The sequence below is a fragment of the Lissotriton helveticus genome, chromosome 4_2, assembly GCF_964261635.1.
Source record: "Lissotriton helveticus chromosome 4_2, aLisHel1.1, whole genome shotgun sequence".
NCBI lineage: Eukaryota > Metazoa > Chordata > Amphibia > Caudata > Salamandridae > Lissotriton > Lissotriton helveticus.
In genome coordinates, this window is record NC_136064.1 from 21,853,068 (window position 1) to 21,874,084 (window position 21,017).

General features: G+C 44.3%; 1 protein-coding gene across 1 annotated transcript in view; it reads left to right on the forward strand.

Moving 5' to 3' along the window:
• The window catches only part of LOC144752160 (V-set and immunoglobulin domain-containing protein 4-like), a 345,686-nt gene that overhangs the window by 221,210 nt on the left and 103,459 nt on the right, over positions 1-21,017 (forward strand). The window contains exon 9 of the mRNA XM_078640087.1: positions 6,081-6,107. Within this exon, the coding sequence (XP_078496213.1) occupies positions 6,081-6,107 (27 nt within the window). The remainder of the gene's footprint in view (positions 1-6,080; positions 6,108-21,017) is intronic.

Sequence of the window (21,017 nt, forward strand, 5' to 3'; positions counted from 1 at the left end):
ATTGCTGAGACATTTGAACTGCCTCTTTGAATTTTTGCCCACTTGCTTATTGATTGCCCTCCCTGGCCTACGTTTTGCTCGTACTTTCTTTCAATTGTGTGCTTGCCTCGCATCGTGTTGTTTACCACACATTGTCCTGTGGTGGGTGGTAACTGTGGTTAGGAAGGGACTGGGGTGAGATGCATGGCTCCCGGTGGTTTATTGATGTACTGATCTGTGGCAAAGTTGCTCATAATTCTAGTGCTGTGGGGGACCCCCCTGTACGTTTTTTTAGCGCTCGAGATTGTGTCGTTCTGGTTCACATGTAATATGATCGTATGGTTGGGTGGAGGGCTGTGGCCGACCGTATTTGTTTCTGCCCTTTTGCTCCTCCCTCCCATTTATTTCTTTTGTTTTGATGTCCTTTTTTGTCTCTATATTCTTCTTTTCTCTTGTCTCTACTACATTTCGGGTTCTGGTTTAGGGCGACAGGCGCGCTGTTTGGAGGGTAGGCCGTAGCCTTCTGCAGGGGTGCTGGGTGGGTTGGGTCCTATTTGATGTTTTATTTTCCTTAGTTCTATGGCCCTTTTGTATCTCTTTCCTGGAATGCCGCGTCTGTCCTTGCCTTCCGTGGTATGATTGGGGTGGGGTCTGTAATGTCGCTGTTCTTCTTTTTGTAGTTCTGCTACCTTCCATTGCGACTCCCACGCCCTCCTCGTTGTTGATATTATTGCTCTTTTATGTGTTCCTTGCTACGGGGCGCTTGTTTAGGCGCGGCCTTTTTCTCTTTCAGTCTGTGTTTTCCTTTCCCTCTCTTCTTTCCTCTTCCCCCCCCCCTCCCTCCCCTTTTTCCTTCTTTCCCAAGGTTAGTATGACGGGTTAGTCTTGGTGTTGTCGCTATTCCGGCCCCTTTGTTCTGTTTCCGATGTGCTACTGGGTGGTGCGGATGCAAAGTTGTTCTTAATTATATACCGACTTGTGTTCATGGCCCTGTTTTTATACTGATATATACAGTGCTGACATTCCTGCATGGCTGCCCTTTAGCCTTTCTGTTACCGATGGTTTGATTTGGGAATCCGGATTCTTCTCTATTGTCGCCAAGCCTGTCATACTCCTTATCGCCCTATTATAAAAAATAACCTTCTTTGCTCCTGTTTGCTGGCCGTTTGGATCCTCTCTCCTCCCCCCCTTTTTAAGATTGTATTGCTTACGTTCCTCTATGATTGATTCTGTAACTTCATTCTGGACTTTTTGACTGCTTTCACGTATTATGGCCGGCCAGTTTGGTTGTAGGCCCAGATTTGTATATCCTGTCTATACCAATAAAGGTTTAAAAAAAAAAAAAAAAAAAACCAATATAGATCTCAACATCAAGAAATTCAACATTCTTATTACTAATAGTGGCTGTAAATTCTAGATGAAGCATATTAATGTTAATGTCAGCGACAAATTTTTCAGCAGACGCTCTAGATCCTTGCCATATTACAAACACGTCATCTATGAAACGCCACATATGTACAATGCTAATATCCCAGTTTTCAACAACAGTGCGGGCGCGACCGAGAATATGCTCCTCCCACCAGCCTACGTGTAAACACGCGTAGCTGGGGGAGAAGCATGCTCCCATAGCCACACCCCGCAGCTGCTGGAAAACTTCATTGTTAAAAAGGAAATAGCTATTACAAAGGCAAAGTTCAATCATTTTGACTAACATTTTACTATGCTCATTGAATCTGATATCCCTGTCCGATAAAAAATACTTCATAGCATTAAGACCATCAAGATGATTAATAGAAGTATAGAGAGAACAAATATCCATCACAATGAAATAGTATTCAGGATTCCATCAGACCTCTTTTAATTTCGTTAAAAAGTGGCCAGTGTCTCTGATATAAGAGGGAAGAGCCTCTATGTAGCTGTGCAAGAAAAAATCGACATATTTAGATATAGGTTCAAATAACCCATTCAGGGCAGAGATTATCGGATGCCCAGGTATTGGGGATATTCCTTTATGCACTTTAGGTAAAAGGTATAAGGTAGGATGATCTTTTTTCAAGAAACAAAATTCTTTTTTACTAATCAAACCTTCCCTTTTCCAGTGAGCCAGCAATTTATGAACCTGATCTTTGACTTTATTCAGTTCATTAAAGGAAGCCTGTCTATAACATTGGGGATCATTCAATTGTCGCTCTGCTTCTTTGATATAAACATCACGAGGCCATAAAACAACGTTACCTCCTTTGTCCACTTTATTCACAACAATGTTCCCATGATTATTCATTTTTCGAATAAGATTAGAAAATTGTTTGTCCGCATAACTCCTCCGCTTCTGACTTTGCGAAATGGATCGATTTAACCCTTTTAGATCTTCAATCATGCAGTCGCTGAATACATCGATGGCATCCCTAGGCATCATGGGTACAAAGGTGGAACGGGGGCATAACGGGCTCATAGCAACACTACCGCTATTGATGCCCATGGCTCGTAATTCTTCTTGGGTGTCTTGAAAAGATGTATCATCTTGATCGGAAAGGGAGTGAACCGTTTTGAGAATTGCCACATCAGAAATGTTAATGTTTTTACTTGGTTGAGAATCAGAAAGAATATTAGTGGCAGTACTATCAGCTTTGTTTAATTTGTGATATTTCATCAACTTTTGCTTGCGTATAAATTTAAATACGTCGATTCTGGACTGCACTGTATTTAAAAGCCATTTTTTGGGCAAAAAGATTCGCCCAAAGCTAAAAGTTGGGTTTCAGCATTTAAGTCCAAATTAGTGAGATTGATGACAGTATTCTCATTGTCAACGGTGGTGCTTAGTTTTAATTTGCCGGCAGATTCCCACTCATGTAGCTATATGTATGTATATATATATATATATATATATATATATATATATATTCACTGAAAAAACCGTAGGTTTCAGGCCTTATATAGTTAGGAATTAGCATTTAAAAAAACTTTGAAATTCACTGAAAAAACCATAGGTTTCAGGCCTTATATAGTTAGGAATTAGCATTTAAAAAAACCTTTGAAATTCACTGAAAAAACCATAGGTTTCAGGCCTTATATAGTTAGGAATTAGCATTTTAAAAAACCTTTGAAATTCACTGAAAAAACCATAGGTTTAAGGAGTTATATAGTTAGGAATTAGCTTTTACAAAACCTTTGAAATTCACTCAAAAAACTATACGTTTTAGTGGTGTTATAGTTAGCTGTACATTTTACTCATACAAAACCATTGAAATTGCTCCTATATAGTTAGTTGTACTAAGTATATATCGCGCACCCGCAATCCACTGCTGATGATGTCACATATTAGATCATTCATGACATGGTCAGTGACATCACTGATGGCATCTCAAATGACATCACTGATGACATCACTGATGACATCATCCAGTGAATGTGGTTTGCTTCGTTATTTAAATATGCATTATATATATAGCAATTTGCATTGGAGAATGAGTGGATATATATAAATAAATATTTGGATGGAGGATTTAGTAGCAGTGTAATTGACTGTTTACTTGACCAATTTATAATGTCTCACTAAATATAGTGGATAGTGACTAAACTGTGTGAATATCTGTATCACTTTGTCAGTTGTTGTGTAAACTGATTCTACAGTTGGTTACTAGCTATGTGAACGTCTATATTAGTTATTGATTAGTTAACTGAGTATTTGTATGGGAGTGTGAAAGTGTGTGTGGTTCGGTGGATGTTGTGTGACTGTCCAAAGATGTGTGAATAGTTTATTCAGTAGATATATGAAGTTAAAACTACATGTTCTAACAGTTTGGGTGAGGGAATCTCTTTATGGGTGTGGTGATGAGCAAATATATTTCTCAAAGGTACAGGTCCAACAAACTAGAAAAATAAAAGGCAGTGTATGTTTCAGTTGTTGTATATAAATAAGTATACATAAGACACAATGATTGTGTGAGTGACTGTATGGATAACTGTATACTTGTAATAATGATTTTATAATTCACTAAGTATGACTTACTATCTAAATGAATAGAAGAAGTGTTGTTTGTATAAGTGTTTTGCTAAGTAAATATGTAAGTATGATCCATTGTTTGCATAAGTGAGTAGGATGACTACATATGTGAATAGGATGTGTGCTGTTGTTTAATGTCGATATAGATGTATAAGTATTTTTGATAGTGTTCTATTGTTCATTGACAGCATGTATAAGTGAACCCATAGGTAAGGATTAGATGTGTGTATACATGTATGAATCACTGAGTGGATTTTTGGATACTTGTATTGCTGTGACAATGGATTTAAATATGATACTCTGTATTTTACAAAGAGTGATGAAAAATTGTAATAGTGTATGAAAAGGTGTATGTGATTGTCACATGGAGGATGTCATCAGTGATGTCATTTGAGATGTCATCATTGATGTCACTGACCATGTCATGAATGATCTAATATGTGACATCATCAGCAGTGGATTGCGGGTGCGCGATATATACTTAGTACAACTAACTATATAGGAGCAATTTCAATGGTTTTGTATGAGTAAAATGTCCAGCTAACTATAACACCACTAAAACTTATAGTTTTTTGAGTGAATTTCAAAGGTTTTGTAAAAGCTAATTCCTAACTATATAACTCCTTAAACCTATGGTTTTTTCAGTGAATTTCAAAGGTTTTTTTAAATGCTAATTCCTAACTATATAAGGCCTGAAACCTATGGTTTTTTCAGTGAATTTCAAAGATTTTTTTAAATGCTAATTCCTAACTATATAAGGCTTGAAACCTATGGTTTTTTCAGTGAATTTCAAAGTTTTTTTAAATGCTAATTCCTAACTATATAAGGCCTGAAACCTATGGTTTTTTCAGTGAATTTCAAAGGTTTTTTAAATGCTAATTGTATTAGCGGATAACGTTTAAATTTATTAATATCCTAGTGGGACCACCTGAGCAGCCCTAGGGGGTCAGGGTGTTTCTACCCTGCCCCCTTTTTGTGTTCTACACGTTTGTTTTTCTGCTTTCTTGTGCCTAATTCCTAACTAAATAAGGCCTGAAACCTATGTTTTTTTCAGTGAATTTGCAAGGTTTTTTTTAAATGCTAATTCCTAACTATATAAGGCCTGAAACCTATATTTTTTTCATTGAATTTGCAAGGTTTTTTAAATGCTAATTCCTAACTATATAAGGCCTGAAACCTATGTTTTTTTCAGTGAATTTGCAAGGTTTTTTTAAATGGTAATTCCTAACTATATAAGGCCTGAAACCTATGGTTTTTTCATTGAATTTGCAAGGTTTTTTAAATGCTAATTCCTAACTATATAAGGCCTGAAACCTATGTTTTTTTCAGTGAATTTGCAGGTTTTTTTTAAATGCTAGATCCTAACTATATAAGGCCTGAAACCTATGTTTTTTTTCAGTGAATTTCAAAGATTTTTTAAATGCTAATTCCTAACTATATAAGGCCTGAAACCTATGTTTTTTTCAGTGAATTTCAAAGTTTTTTTTAATGCTAATTCCTAACTATATAAGACCTGAAAGCCCACCAGGAATCTCCAGTATGCACCAGGGGACTGCATTGCAGAGAGGTGTAATTAAGCCACTGCCCTTTTTACACCTCTCTGCAACGCAGCCCCCGTGCATGTTTGAAGAGGGGGAACTCATTCCCCCTGCATACTGGGGGCCCCTGGGGGCCAACTAGCCCACCTGGAACCTCCAGTATGCACCAGGGGGCTGCATTGCAGAGGTGTAAGGAGGCTATGCCCCTTGTTACACCTCTCTGCAACGCAGCCGCCTGGCGCATTTGCAGAGGGGGAATTAATTCCCCTTGCATAATGGGGGTCCCTGGGGGCCAACTAGCCCACCAGGAGCCTCCAGTATGCACCAGATGGCTGCATTGCATAGAGGTGTAATGAGGCCACACCCTTTTTTACACCTCTCTGCAACGCAGCCCCCGTGCATGTTTGAAGAGGGGTAACTAATTCCCCTTGCATACTGGGTGTCCCTGGCAGCCATCTTGTGCCTTGTTAGAACCAAGGCACAAGAAAGAAGTGAAACAAAGGTGTGACACTCGCAAAGGGGCCAGAGTAGAAACACCCTGACCCCCTAGGCCTGCTCAGGGGGTTCCACAAGGACCCCCAAGGCAAATATAATAATATATATTTTTTTAAAGTCGCGGGGTACAAAAAAACAATAAAAAAATATAAAACAACAATAAGAATAAAAAAAAGTTCTTTTCAGAACTACCTCCAATTTATATAAAAATGCTACATTTTAAAAAAAACTCTGTCTTTCTTTTTTTCTCTAGGGTACGCGTACCGGGGGTGTGCACCCCCTCAAAAAAAATTAAAAAAAATTATGAGTGTGTGTGTGAGTGGTGTGTGTGTGGGGGGGGTGGGGGTGTGTGTGTGTGGGGGGGTATGTGTTTGGGGTGTGTGTGTGTAGGATGTGTGGGTGTGTGTGTGGGGTGTGTGTGTGGGTGTGTGTGTGTGTGGGGGTGTGTGTGGGTGTGTGTGGGGGTGAGGAATGTGTGTGTGGGAGTGTGTGTGTGTGTGTGTGAGGTGTGTGTGTGGGGTGTGTGTGTGTGTGTGGGGTGTGTGTCAGAGGTGTGTGTGTGGGGGGGGGGGTGAGGTGTGTGTGGGGGATGTGTGGGGTGTGTCTGTGAGGTGTGTATGTGTGTGTGGGGGGGAGTGAGGTGTGTGTGGGTGGGGGTGTGTGGGTTTAGGTGGGGGTGTGGGGGTGTATGGTTTGTGTGTGGGTGTGGGTGTGTGGGGTGTTTGGGTGTGGGTGGAGGTGTGGGTGTATGAGGTATGGTGGGGGGTGTGTGTAGGGGGGTGGGTGTGGGGTGTGTGTGTGTGGGGGTATGTGTGTGGGGCAACCCCTCAAAAAAATAAAAAAAATAATGAGTTTGTGTGTGTGTGTGTGGTGGGGGGATGGGTGTGGGGTGTGTGTGTGGGGGGGTATGTGTGTGGGGTGTGTGTGTGTGGGATGTGTGGGTGTGGGTGTGTGTGTGTGGGGGGGTGTGGGTGTGTGTGTGTGAGAGGAGTGATTGTGTGGGTGCGGGTGTGTGTGTGTGTGAGGTGTGTGTGGTGTGTGTGTGTGTGTGGTGTGTGTGTGTGTGTGTGTGAGGTGTGTGTCAGAGGTGTGTGTGTGTGGGGAAGGGAAGAGGTGTGTGTGGGGGATGTGTGGGGTGTGTCTGTGAGGTGTGTGTGTGTGGGGGGGAGTGAGGTGTTTGTGGGTGGGGGTGTGTGGGGTGTGTGGGTGTAGGTGGGGGTGTGGGTGTGTAAGGTATGTGTGTGGGTGTGGGTGTGTGGGGTGTTTGGGTGTGGGTGGAGGTGTGGGTGTATGAGGTATGTGTGGGGGGTGTATGTGTGGGGGGTGGTTGGGGGTTGTGTGTGTGGGGGGGTATGTGTGTGGGGCACCCCCTCAAAAAAAGAAAAAATAATAATAAGTGTGTGTGTGTGTGTGGTGTGTGTGTGTGTGGAGGGGTGGGGGGTATGTGTGTGGGGTGTGTGTGTGTAGGATGTGTGGGTGTGTGTGTGTGGTGTGTGTGTGGGTGTGTGTGTAGGGGTGTGTGTGGGTGTGTGTGTGTGTGAGGAGTGTGTGCGTGGGTATGTGTGTGTGTGTGAGAGGTGTGTGTGGTGTGTGTGTGTGTGTGTGGGGGGGGTGTGTCAGAGGTGTGTGTATGGGGGGAGGGGGGAGGTGTGTGTGGGGGATGTGTGGGGTGTGTCTGTGAGGTGTGTGTGTGTGTGGGGGGGAGTGAGGTGTGTGTGGGTGGGGGTGTGTGGGTGTAGGTGGGGGTGTATGGTGTGTGTGTGGGTGTGGGTGTGTGGGGTGTTTGGGTGTGGGTGGAGGTGTGGGTGTATGAGGTATGGTGGGGTGTGTGTGTGTGGGGGGGTGGGTGTGGGGTGTGTGTGTGTGGGGGTATGTGTGTGGGGCACCCCCTCAAAAAAATAATGAGTGTGTGTGTGTGGTGTGTGTGTGTGGGGGGGATGGGTGTGGGGTGTGTGTGTGGGGGGGTATGTGTGTGGGGTGTGTGTGTGTAGGATGTGCGGGTGTGGGTGTGTGTGTGTGGGGGGGTGTGGGTGTGTGTGTGTGAGAGGAGTGTTTGTGTGGGTGTGGGTGTGTGTGTGTGTGTGAGGTGTGTGTGGTGTGTGTGTGTGTGTGTGTGTGAGGTGTGCGTCAGAGGTGTGTGTGTGTGGGGAAGGGAAGAGGTGTGTGTGGGGGATGTGTGGGGTGTGTCTGTGAGGTGTGTGTGTGTGTGGGGGGGAGTGAGGTGTGTGTGGGTGGGGGTGTGTTGGGTGTGTGGGTGTAGGTGGGGGTGTGGGTGTGTAAGGTATGTGTGTGGGTGTGTGGGGTGTTTGGGTGTGGGTGGAGGTGTGGGTGTATGAGGTATGTGTGGGGGTGTATGTGTGGGGGTGGGTGTGGGGTGTGTGTGTGGGGGGGTATGTGTGTGGAGCACCCCCTCAAACAAAGAAAAAAAATAATAAGAGTGTGTGTGTGTGTGTGTGTGGTGTGTGTGTGTGGGGGGGGTGGGGGGTATGTGTGTGGGGTGTGTGTGTGTGTAGGATGTGTGGGTGTGTGTGTGGGTTGTGTGTGTGGGTGGGTGTGTGTGGGTGGGTGTGTGTGTGAGGAGTGTGTGCATGTGTGTGTGTGTGTGTGTGTGAGAGGTGTGTGTGGTGTGTGTGTGTGTGTGGGGTGTGTGTCAGAAGTGTGTGTGTGTGGGGGGGGAGGGGTGAGGTGTGTGTGGGGTGTGTCTGTGAGGTGTGTGTGTGTGGGGGGGAGTGAGGTGTGTGTGGGTAGGGGTGTGTGGGGTGTGTGGGTGTAGGTGGGGGTGTGAGTGTGTAAGGTGTGTGTGTGGGTGTGTGGGGTATTTGGGTGTGGGTGGAGGTGTGGGTGTGTGAGGTATGTGTGGGGGGTGTGTGTGGGAGGGGTGGGTGTGGGGTGTGTGTATGTGGGGGTATGTGTGTGGGGTGTGTGTGTGTGTGTATGAGTAAAATGTTCAGCTAACTATAACTGGTGTCAAACCTATGGTTTTCTCAGTGTATTTAATAGGTTTTTTAAATGCTAATTCCTAACTATAACTGGTGTGAAACCTATGTTATTTTCAGAGAATTTCATAGGTTTTTTAAATGCTAATTCCTAACTATAACTGGTGTGAAACCTATGGTTTTTTCAGTGACTTGCAAAGGTTTTTTAAATGCTAATTCCTAACTATATAAGGCCTGAAACCTTTGTTTTTTTCAGAGAACTCACAAGGATTTTTAAATGCTGATTCTATTAGCGGATAACATTTATATATGTTAATATCCGTATGGGACCACCTGAACAGCCCTAGGGGGGTCAGAGTGTTTCTACAAGGCCCCCAAATCTTTTTTTTTTCTTGTAAAAAAATGAGGTACGCGTACCGGTACGCGTACCGTAAGCGTATCCACGATTTTCCGATTTTTGTTTGTTTTTTGGGCCTTGGGGGTCCTTGTGGGACCGCCTGAGCAGGCCTAGGGGGTCAGGATGCTTCTACCCTGCCCCCTTTTTGAGTTCTACACATTTGTTTTTCTGCTTTCCTGTACCTCAGTCTACCGAGGCACAAGATGGCTGCCAACAGTTTCTGTTTTGGAGTGTTGACAGACATTGGCAGCCAATCAGAATGCAGCTCGCGCACTAGAGGTACGAGTACGGTACGCATACGTGCGCGTACCGTAAGCGTATGGGTAAGCTCACGGGTGAGCTGCCATAGATATATACATTTTTTTTAACCTAAATTACTCAAAATCCTCTAGAGCACATATCTTGAGACATAGCAAAGGCACATCGGGCTACCAGTCCCTACAATTTTGCCAAGTTTGGTGAAAATCCATTCAGCCGTTCGAGCTAAAAGTGAGACCGACCGCCCTATGGAAATTAACATGGGGAAAACACGTTTTAGGACCCCCATTTTATCTCTGCCCCCGCTTGACGAATCCCCCCCAAACTTTCAGGGAAGGACCGGAGCTTCGCGAGGCAAAGTTAAGGAAAAATTCAGGAAGATTCCTCAACCGGCGCTAAAGTTATTCCCAATAGAATGTTGCGATTTCCCTATGGAAAACAATCCTAACTATATATATATATATACCTACTGGCGATATATTGAGGAACCGGCGCCAAAGTTATTCCCAATAGAATGTTGCGATTTCCCTATGGAAATCAATCCTAACTATATATACCTACTGGCGACCGCCAGTAGGTAATATATATATATTACCTACTGGCGGTCGCCAGTAGGTATATATAGTTAGGATTTTTTCTCTATGGGATTTTTGAAAATTCTATGTCTAATAACTTTGCCGTTTGTGGACGGAATTGGCTGAAATTTTCAGGAAAATGGCACATTTTGTTTCTGAGCAGCCTTTGAAAATTTGGGGGGGGTTCGTCAAGGGGGGGCCGAGAAAAAAGGGGGGTCCCAAAACGCGTTTTTCCCATGTTAATTTCCATAGGGCGGTTGGCCTCACTTTTAGCCCGAACGGCTGAATGGATTTGCACGAAACTTGGCAAAATTGTAGGGACTGGTAGCCCGATGTGCCTTTTGTAGGTCTCAATATATGTGCTCCAGTGGATTTTGAGAAATTAACGTTTAAAAAAAGATATATATCTGTAAGCGCGGACCGGGCAGCGGCCTAGGACGCGTACTTTTCGCGCAACGGAGCTTTGTGAAGCGAAGCTGATTGGTTCTCCGGCGTCTGTCAACATTCCAAACAGTCCGTAGCGGCCGCCATCTTGTCTCTCGGTAGGATCGAGAGACAAGAGGAGGCCAAAGCGAAGGGGCAAATGACCATAAGGGGGAATAGTAGATCCTCGCTGACCCCCTAGGTTTGATGTGGAGGTTTTAAAAGGGCCCCGCGGGGCAAAAAAAAAAAATTATAATAATAATCTTACGGCTGAATGGATTTGCACGAAACTTGGCAAAATTGTAGGGACTGGTAGCCCGATGTGCCTTTGCTAGGTCTCAATATATGTGCTTCAGTGGATTTTGAGAAATTAACGTTCAAAAAAAGATATATATCTGTAACAGCGCACCGCTTCGCGTACTTTTCGCGTTACGGAGCTTTGCGAAGCGAAGCTGATTGGCTCTCCGGTGTCTGTAAACATTCCAAACAGTCCGTAGCGGCCGCCATCTTGTCTCTCGGTAGGATCGAGAGACAAGAGGAGGCCAAAGCGAAGGGGCAAATGACCATAAGGGGGCATAGTAGATCCTCGCTGATCCCCTAGGTTTGATGTGGAGGTTTTAAAAGGGCCCCGCGGGGCAAAAAAAATAAATAATAATAATAATCGAACGGCTGAATGGATTTGCACGAAACTTGGTAAAATATTAGGGACTGGTAGCCCGATGTGCCTTTGCTAGGTCTCAATATATGTGCTTCAGTGCATTTTGAGAAATTAACGTTCAAAAACAAGATATATATCTGTAACAGCGCTCCGCTTCGCGGAGATAAAATTATATCTGTATTACCTAGCTGTTGCTAACACCAGTTAGCGACGGCTAGTAGGAGATAGCGACCATCTTGGGCCCCACTTTGCATGTGAGTGATATTTATCACTAATGACATGCAAAGTGGGCATGCCAAGATGTTAGCGACTGGAAACAGTCGCTAACATCGCTATCTCCTATTATCAACTTTTGGAAATATTCGAGATAAGCGCGAATATCTCCAAAAAGTAACAGCTGCCCTGAGCAGTTCTTAGCCATGTTATCCTATGGGAGGTGGATAACATGGCTAAGAGGATTAGCTCGGTAATGCATGAATATCGCTGAGTTTTCAGCGATATTAATGCATTGCGGTCGGTTTTTATCGTATTTGCGATAAACTTTGATAATAGCAAGGTTTATCTGCGATAATTTCTGACGGTAAAAAAATCTTTGCAATGCATCGTTAGGGATAAATATCGCTTAACTTTGGTAATATGCCCCAACGTCTGTTAACGTTCGATTCGAAGGAAATCAGGAAGTGTTGAAAAACATTGTCTGCGCCATCTTGTCTTTTTTCAAATGCCACACTTTTGTCGTGCACGGCAGCCATTTTAGATGCCTTGACCAGACCCACTCTGTGCACGCTGTCGATCCTTAGCATGGCTCCCCACCCTCGCAAGCATCTCCCCCAGGCAGTGGTCACCCCCGCTCTCTGTCTTATGCATGGGTAATAAACCTCCCCCCATCTGCGCTGCTCTTTCCTGAGAATCACACCCTGTGCCCGCCCGACACCTCCCTTTCGCCCTATTCACTACTGCACCCTCTGACACTCCTTTTCCTCTGTGTCCGATTGTCCAGGCTGGTCCTAGGGTATCAGCTAGCCCTGCAGATGTAGTTTATGGCCACAGCTGTAAAGATTCACCCCTCTTCAAAGGAGTTATAGTAGATCAAGGCCCACACTCGATGAGATCCGTCACAGCAGAAGCGTTGCTATTATCTGAAAACCATCCTGTATTGTGATTGGGGAGGGGACCGAGCGTGAAGCGGAAGATTCCAGGGATGACTCTTTGTACATGAAAGTTTTTACAATTATGTGTCACATTAAAAATATATAGCACTCCGACAAAGTAGTAAGATTATAAAACTTTAATAATTTATAAATATATACAAGAAAACAAAAATAGTAATAACATATAAACATTTTTAGGGAAAAACAACGAAGTAGCGGTCGGCTGTGCGAATAGTCCCAACGCAGCACAACGTCCAGATTTCCGGCGTGGGGCGGGTCATCAGTAGCAAACTGTTGTGCGAATAGTTCCAAGGCAGCAGAACGCGCTGAAATCTAGATGACACGAAAGTGATGTCTAGTAAGTTGCCACCCAGCAAATAACGGCGTGGGGCGTCGCGGGGGGTGGGTCTTCAGTAGCAAACTGTTGTGCGAATAGTTCCAAGGCAGCAGAACGATGGCACCAAGGTGATGTCCAGTAAGTTGCCGCACTGGTTTTGGTATCCTACAATGCTGCTCCGAATAACGGCGTGGGGCGCCCCGGGGGAGGCGGCGTGAACGGGCCTCTCCAGGTGGAGTGTCATCTGTTGTAGTGGGGCGCCCCTTTACCGTTTCAGTTGCCATTCCGTCCGTTTTTGGTCCACTGTGTCAAAAGCCGCAATTCAGCTGAGTTGCGCCCACTCTTGCGGTGCAGCGATAGGCGGCTGTCACAGGACTCTCAAAATGGCGGCAGGCTCTTTCCTTTTTGGGCCTGGTCCACTGAAATGGCCCTGGGACACCTTGGAAATCGGACGCTTGTCTGCTAGGTCTTGGACCCCATTCTCGAAAGCGTCCCCTCCGCCTTGAGAATTCATCAAAAGTTTTGGGGGCCCCGACTCCTGCAGGCTTCTGGTGGGGAGCGGCTGCCATGATTGCTCGCGGAATGACTACGACGGAGCTACGAGATGGTGGTGCTCTCATGCTGACGCCAGCTTCAGTCTGAAACATCCAGAAACAAGGTGGGGCTTTCATCGTTTGGAAAAAAAAAAAGTTTTCATCCAATGAAAAGTGTTGTTTTTAGGTCATATGATCAAGCCTTCCATCATTAGGAAACCAAAAGTAAAATGAACCAATGAAAAGTTTTATAAACAAGTCACATGACCTGTTATGCGGCATAGGGTATAAAATGCGGAGAAAATACGTTGGCACGTGAGGCGGCGTCAGTAGCGGACCGATGTGCGAATAGGCCGAAGGCAACACAGCGCGCCAAGATCCGGATGGCACCGAGGTGGTGTCCAGCAAGTTGCAGCACTGGTGTGGCCATCCTACAATGTTGAAAGTCGGCGTGGGGCGCCCCGTTGGCCTGTGAGTTTGCGTCAGTAGCGGACCGATGTGCGAATAGGCCGAAGGCAGCACAACGCGCCAAGATCCGGATGGCACCGAGGTGGTGTCTAGTAAGTTGCCGCACTGGTGTGGCCATCCTACAATGCTGAAAGTCGGCGTGGGGCGCCCTGTTGGCCTGTGAGATGGTGTCAGTAGCGGACTGATGTGCGAATGGGGCCAAAGGCAGCGCAACAATATTTTCTGACTGACACCACAAGGCGCTGAGATGCCAAGATCCGGATGGCACCGAGGTGATGTCTAAGTTGCGGACTGATGTGCGAATGGGGCCAAAGGTAGCGTAACAATATTTTCTGTATGGAAGATACCACTAGGCGTTGAGATGCCAAGATTCGGATGGCACCGAGGTGATGTCTAGCAAGTTGCTGCACTGGTGTGGTCATCCTACAATGCTGAAACTCGGCGTGGGTCGCCCCATTAGCCTGTGAGATGGCGTCAGTAGCGGACCGATGTGCGAATAGGCCGAAGGCAGCACAACGCGCCAAGATCCGGATGTCACAGTGGTGGTTTCATAGTTGAGAGGCACTTCATCTGCAGTGGGGCGCCGAGATCCGGATGGCACCGAGGTGATGTCTAGCAAGTTGCTGTACTGGTGTGGTCATCCTACAATGCTGAAAGTCGGCGTGGGGCGCCCCATTAGCCTGTGAGATGGCGTCAGTAGCGGACTGATGTGCGAATGGGGCCAAAGGCAGCACAACGCGCCAAGATCCGGATGGCACCGAGGTGGTGTCCAGCAACTTGCCGCACTGGTGTGGCCATCCTACAATGCTGCGCCGAAAGTCGGCGTGGGGCGCCCCGTTGGCCTGTGAGTTCGCGTCAGTCAGTGGGGGCTGTTTGAGGATCTGACTGCATTGGAAAGCAATGTGATGCTGTGCGTCGCCCCCAAGATGGAGGTTCCTCGGCTGCAGTGGGGCGCCCCTTGGTGTTTCACTCGCTATGCAGCTGAGTTGCGTGCGCACTTGTGGCGAATAGGCCGAAGGCAGCACAACGCGCCGAGATCTGGATGGCACCGAGGTGGTGTCCAGCAATTTGCCGCACTGGTGTGGCCATCCTACAATGCTGCGCCGAAAGTCGGCGTGGGGTGCCCCGTTGGCCTGTGAGGTGGCGTCAGTAGCGGACCGATGTGTGAATAGGCCGGAACCAGCACAAGGCGCCAAGATCCGGATGGCACCGAGGTGGTGTCATAGTTGAGAGTTCTGAGCAGCGCTTGTAACACTGTCTGAAGCTTATTTGCACCTGCTGCAGCTTCACTATTGCCCTGGTGTGGCCTAAGATCGCCCATGACATAGGCGGCCACCTCCCGGGGTCCGGCGGAACTTTTTTCCTTTTCCTTTGTGCATCTTGTCCCACAATCCGTTTGACCTGAAGACACGACCAGGTCCCTGAATGTGTGCAGGGGGACGCTATTGATTGAATCAAAATGGCGGCTTCACACAAAGCTGACTCAAGCGTTGCTGCTGATGCTATACAGAGAAAAACTGGTTTTCAGTTTGTACATTCTTCAGGATTTTTCCATCCAAGGCTGGTTGAGAGTTTGTATAACAATGGCTTCAGATTTTCAACATACTACTCTTCAACATTCTTCCTAAATGTAACAATGTGAGACTCACTAGGAGAACGGTGTAGTGAGGGCCACAAACGGCTGTTTGTCTTTCCTTTCAAAATGCTGCCAACAATATTTTCGGAATGGAAGACAACACAAGGCGCTGAGATTCGGTTGGCACCGAGGTGGTGTCCAGCAAGTTGCCGCACTGGTGTGGCCATCCTACAATGCTGCGCCGAAAGTCGGCGTGGGGTGCCCGAAGGGGGGGGGGGAGGCGGCGCAAACGAGCCTCTCCCGCTTCTCCATGTGGAGGCAGTTCATCTGCAGTGGGGCGCCGAGATCCGGATGGCACCGAGGTGGTGTCTAGCAAGTTGCCGCACTGGTGTGGCCATCCTACAATGCTGCGCCGAAAGACGGCGTGGGGTGCCCGAAGGAAGTGTCCTTATCCAGGGCATTATCGCTGTATCATGTCTTCCACTAAAATGGCCCTGGGACACCTTAGAACTCGGACGCTCGATTTTTTTTTCCTTTCCTGTACATGCAAAAAAAGGTAAATGCCCGGTACGTTACACGCTTCATCTGCCACGATGAACTCTCCAGAGGAACCGAAAAAAAATATAGTTGTGGTAACTATACCATGCATCGTCATATGGAGAGGTGGCACCAATTAATTATAGTGCTGCATAAAAGAGAGATTTGGAGGAGAACCCCTGACCTGCTAGTACATTCATCAAAGAAGTGGCACTGAGAGCTTCAGAGGCAAGGGAAACGGTCCCAAATTTTTAGAAGAACTTTGGAAAGATTAAAATGACATGTTTAGATTGTGGCAAATTAATTTCATGTGGACAGATGAGTGTTACTCTAATAAATACAGCATATGAACATCATCATAGTCGATGGTTGGTAGAGACATTTTGACTATATCCTGGACCTGCCCGTCCTCGCCCAAAATGGCGCCGGAATAAATGGGACTCGTAACTCCTTGTTGTGTACTGGTTGCAGAACCTTGAAATCACGAGATACGTATGCAGTTTTGAAGCACATGGCGGGCGGGGACGAGAATTGATTGAAAATTTCGACATCCCTATTGATATTAAGTTCTGATGTGTTATTGATTACTGTACTGTTGAAAGTTCGAATTAACGTCACCCATGGTACTTGCCCGCAAATGTATATTTAGATAATTTTATTGTAACTGGCCCTGTCGTATTTTAATTATAAAATGTACGTCCACCGATTCCGTAACTGTTAGACACCTTAGTTCTTGCAACCTAATGGCCCGCCCGTTACGTTCCTCTACAGTGTAAATGTCTACTCATCACATACGATTACAGTTTGCTCCGTGGCCGGCCCACGTGGTTATAGGCTCGTATTTGTATAATGAAATTTTCACAATAAAGGTTTTTAAAAGAAAACATGGTAGTAGTATATACATTGGTAAAGTTTGTAATAATAGTCACTGTTTTAGAATCATTAAAAGGCAAGTGAAATAAAGCAGACCAATTACATGAAGGGTAAAAGGTATAATACGAAGGAACGCAGTAAAGATAAATGGTCAAGGGCTGTTGTGTTTTCTATTCCTGCAACATAAAGTGATCGATAAGAATCTCATATTCAGGCGTATCGGCGACTAAGACAGCAGGTCGACCCTCTTTTGCTCAACGGCTCCATCATGGGACGAAGAAACGCTCTTTTTCTCGAAAAAAGAATATATTTTACTTGCAGGACAGTTGTAAAATTTCCGGGAAAGTACATTAGTCTGGAACATTATAACATATATTTAAGAAAAAATAATGTTCGGAAGTAATGAAAAGCGTAATTTTTAGGTCATATGACCAAGCCTTTCATCATTACAATAAGAAAAGTAAAATGAACCAATGAAAAGTTTTATTAACAAGTCACATGACTTGTTATGCTTACGTTACGCGCTGCGCGCCCCGGATGACTTCCGGATGCGCTAACGCGGCGCGTCATATGACGCATTACGCGACAACGCAGGTCCAGAATATAGTCAAAATGTCTCCACCAACCAGCGGTCGGAACACAACCCCTTTCAGCAGGCTAAATAGTTCTGTTAAATGACAACAGAAGGGACAGGCAACAAGAACCATCAGTCAAAGAGGGGAGGGCTAGTTCTTCTCTACCGGGTTACATTGGGGCGCTACCGGAACTGATCGAATTGGTAGTCTACAGTGTTTCTGGATGTTTCAGACTGAAGCTGGGGTTAGCATGAGAGCAGCATCATTTCGTAGCTCCGTCGTGGCCATTCCGCAACCAATCATGGCAGCCGCTCTTTATCGTTATTTTGGGCGGGGTGGGTGGCGGAGCCGAGCTGTTTTGCAGCCATCATTGTGTGGAGTTCAGTTCATCTCACTAGTTTTGTATTTGTCATGAGGGGTTGTTCCTAATGTTTCTATTTTAGCGAGGTCAAAAAGAGATCCCATTAGTGGCCTACTGATTTTGCTCGATTCCTTTTCTTTTTTTTACACGATTTTTCGTTATCTGCAAAGACTAAACAGAGTATTGCGACTCTGTGTTTGTTTGTAAATAGAGAATGAACCAAAGAGAACTAATTCTAAAACAGTAAATACTTGGATAACAATCAATCAAATGGAGAGAGAAGCAGGCACGACGGATTACAACGGGGGCAAAGGCCTGCGTTAACTACCTTTCACTATCTGCAAAGAGAGAGTACTCCTAATAGAAATGAGGGGGGGGGGCACCATTCAAAGCAGATCAGTGTGCATAAACACGAAAATGTTTTCACTTACCACGTACTTGACATTCGACAGCTTATGATATTTGCTATTAAAAAACCATTGAAATTCACTGAAAAAACCATAGGTTATAGACCATATATAGTTAGGAATTAGCATTTACAAAACCTTGAAAATTCACTGAAAAAACCATAGGTTATAGACCATATATAGTTAGGAATTAGCATTTAAAAAACCTTATTTTACTCACACAAAACCATTGAAATTCCATATATAGTTAGTTGCACTAACTATATATTGCGCACCCGCAATCCACTGCTGATCATGTCACATATTACATCATTCATGACATGGTCAGTGACATCACTGATGACATCACTGATGACATCTCAAATGACATCACTGATGACATCACTGATGACATCTCATTTGACATCAATGACCACATCACTGATGATATTATTCATGTGACAATACAATGCATCTCTTCACATTTTAATATAACCTCTGTTTCACCCAGTGTTAAAAACAGAGTATAATTTTTGAAACCATTGACACACCAATACTAGTTACTACATACGTACTCACTGATTCCTACGTCTACACACACATTCACTCATTCACCCATACAATCATTCATACATACAATCACTCATGTTTACAACACAATCATATGCACTCATACACCTATACAGACACTCACACTCTGCCACTCATCCATGGAGTTACTCACACACCTAGTCAGTCCTGTAAAGAATCAATCACACTTCCATTTTCTACTCTATACAGTTAAACATAGAGCACCTTACGTTTTCAACCATATACTAACACATACTTACTCTCTTATACAATCATTGATACAAGTACACATTGATCTGTACAGAGTCACACACCTCCCATCCAGCCACACACACACTCAGTCTCCCATGCAAATACTTGGGCAATCAATCAATAACCCATATAGTTACTCATATAGCTACTGATCAACACATGCAGCAGTTTACAGAACAACAGACATAATGATGCACAAATTAAGACAGTTTAGTCACTAACCCATGCACTCAGTGAGACACATTTAATCACTCACTCATACATTCAGTCATGCACCTACTAAATCCTTCGTCCAGACACTTATACATCCACTCATTCTTCAATATGTAAGACATATTTTAACTTTACAGAAACATAGTCACTGGATGTTGTCATCAGTGATGTCATCAGTGATGTCATTTGAGATGTCATCAGTGATGTCATCAGTGATGTCACTGACCATGTCATGAATGATGTAATATGTGACATGATCAGCAGTGGATTGCGGGTGCGCAATATATAGTTAGTGCAACTAACTATATATGGAATTTCAATGGTTTTGTGTGAGTAAAATAAGGTTTTTTAAATGCTAATTCCTAACTATATATGGTCTATAACCTATGGTTTTTTCAGTGAATTTTCAAGGTTTTGTAAATGCTAATTCCTAACTATATATGGTCTATAACCTATGGTTTTTTCAGTGAATATATATATATATATATATATATATATATATATATATATATATATATATATATATATCTATATATATTTTACTTCAGTTTCTTCTCCCCACGATCCCGCAGATGAAGACACGGCACAGCAACAGATAAGTTTTCACTTAATTTATTTACACACCATGTGCAAATGAAAGTGCATCAGAAAACGGACGGTCTCTGCGAGTTCAGATTCTAATGCCGTTATCATGCTCGTAATTTTTTCTAATTTCCTTTCGGCATGGATGATTAAGGTCCTCATTAACTTAAAGGAGCATTCATTTGTATCTGTCTGCCATAGTTTGATTAAGTCCATGTCCAAGTCATTTAAGGTTGGCATTATGAGGATCCTCAATCCTCGCGGGATTCTCTTATATTCAAGATATTTTTCCAATGTTGTTTTTTCACACCACTTATTTATTTCTTGGATTCGCTGTATTTGTAATTCTCTAACTATGTTCACAAATGTTCTCTCCTGTGTTTTATCTCCTCCACCCCCTTTAGTTTCAGTGGTTATTATGGGGGGATTATCATCATTCAATAACTCGCTCGCCCTTAATTGGCGATTCCTGGATTTGTCTGCCATATTTGTAACTGTGCAATGTTGACTTTATTGACTTCTTACTGATGCACCATTTCTCTTGCCAGGTGTTTATTTATAACTTTTTTTTTTTGGGGGGGTTGATCAGCTCCCTTGTGGCAAAGTTCGCTGACCCCCAGAGTATCTGTTGCTCCTACTGAACACCCCGTGTTCATTCAGTTCCTATATATATATTACCTACTGGCGGACCCAATAGAATGTTGCGATTTTCCTATATATTTATTACCTACTGGCGGTCGCCAGTAGGTATATATAGTTAGGATTGTTTTCCATAGGGAAATCGCAACATTCTATTGGGAATAACTTTGGCGCCGGTTGAGGAATCGGCCGAGATAAAAGGGGGGTCCCAAAACGTGTTTTCCCCATGTTAATTTCCATAGGGCGGCTGTTGCACTTTTAGCTCGAACGGCTAAATGGATTTTCACCAAACTTGGCAAAATTGTAGGGACTGGTAGCCCGATGTGCCTTTGCTATGACTCAAGATATGTGCTCTAGAGGATTTTGAGTAATTTAGGTTCAAAAAAATGTATATATCTATGGCAGCTCACCTAACTATCTTTTTGTAGTCATGGACATTACATCATTGTACACCTCTATTAATCATGTTGATGGTTTGAATGCTATTGAACACTTTTTATCCACTAGAGCCATTAAGTTCTACGAACATAGTAAAATGCTCATCAGCATGATTGATTTATGCCTTAAGAATAATTTTTTCCTTTTCAATAATGAAGTTTATCAGCAATTACGTGGTGTAGCCATGGGTGCGTGCTTCTCCCCCAGCTATGCGTGCTTACACGTGGGCTGGTGGGAGAAGCACGTCCTGGGTGGTATCCGCAG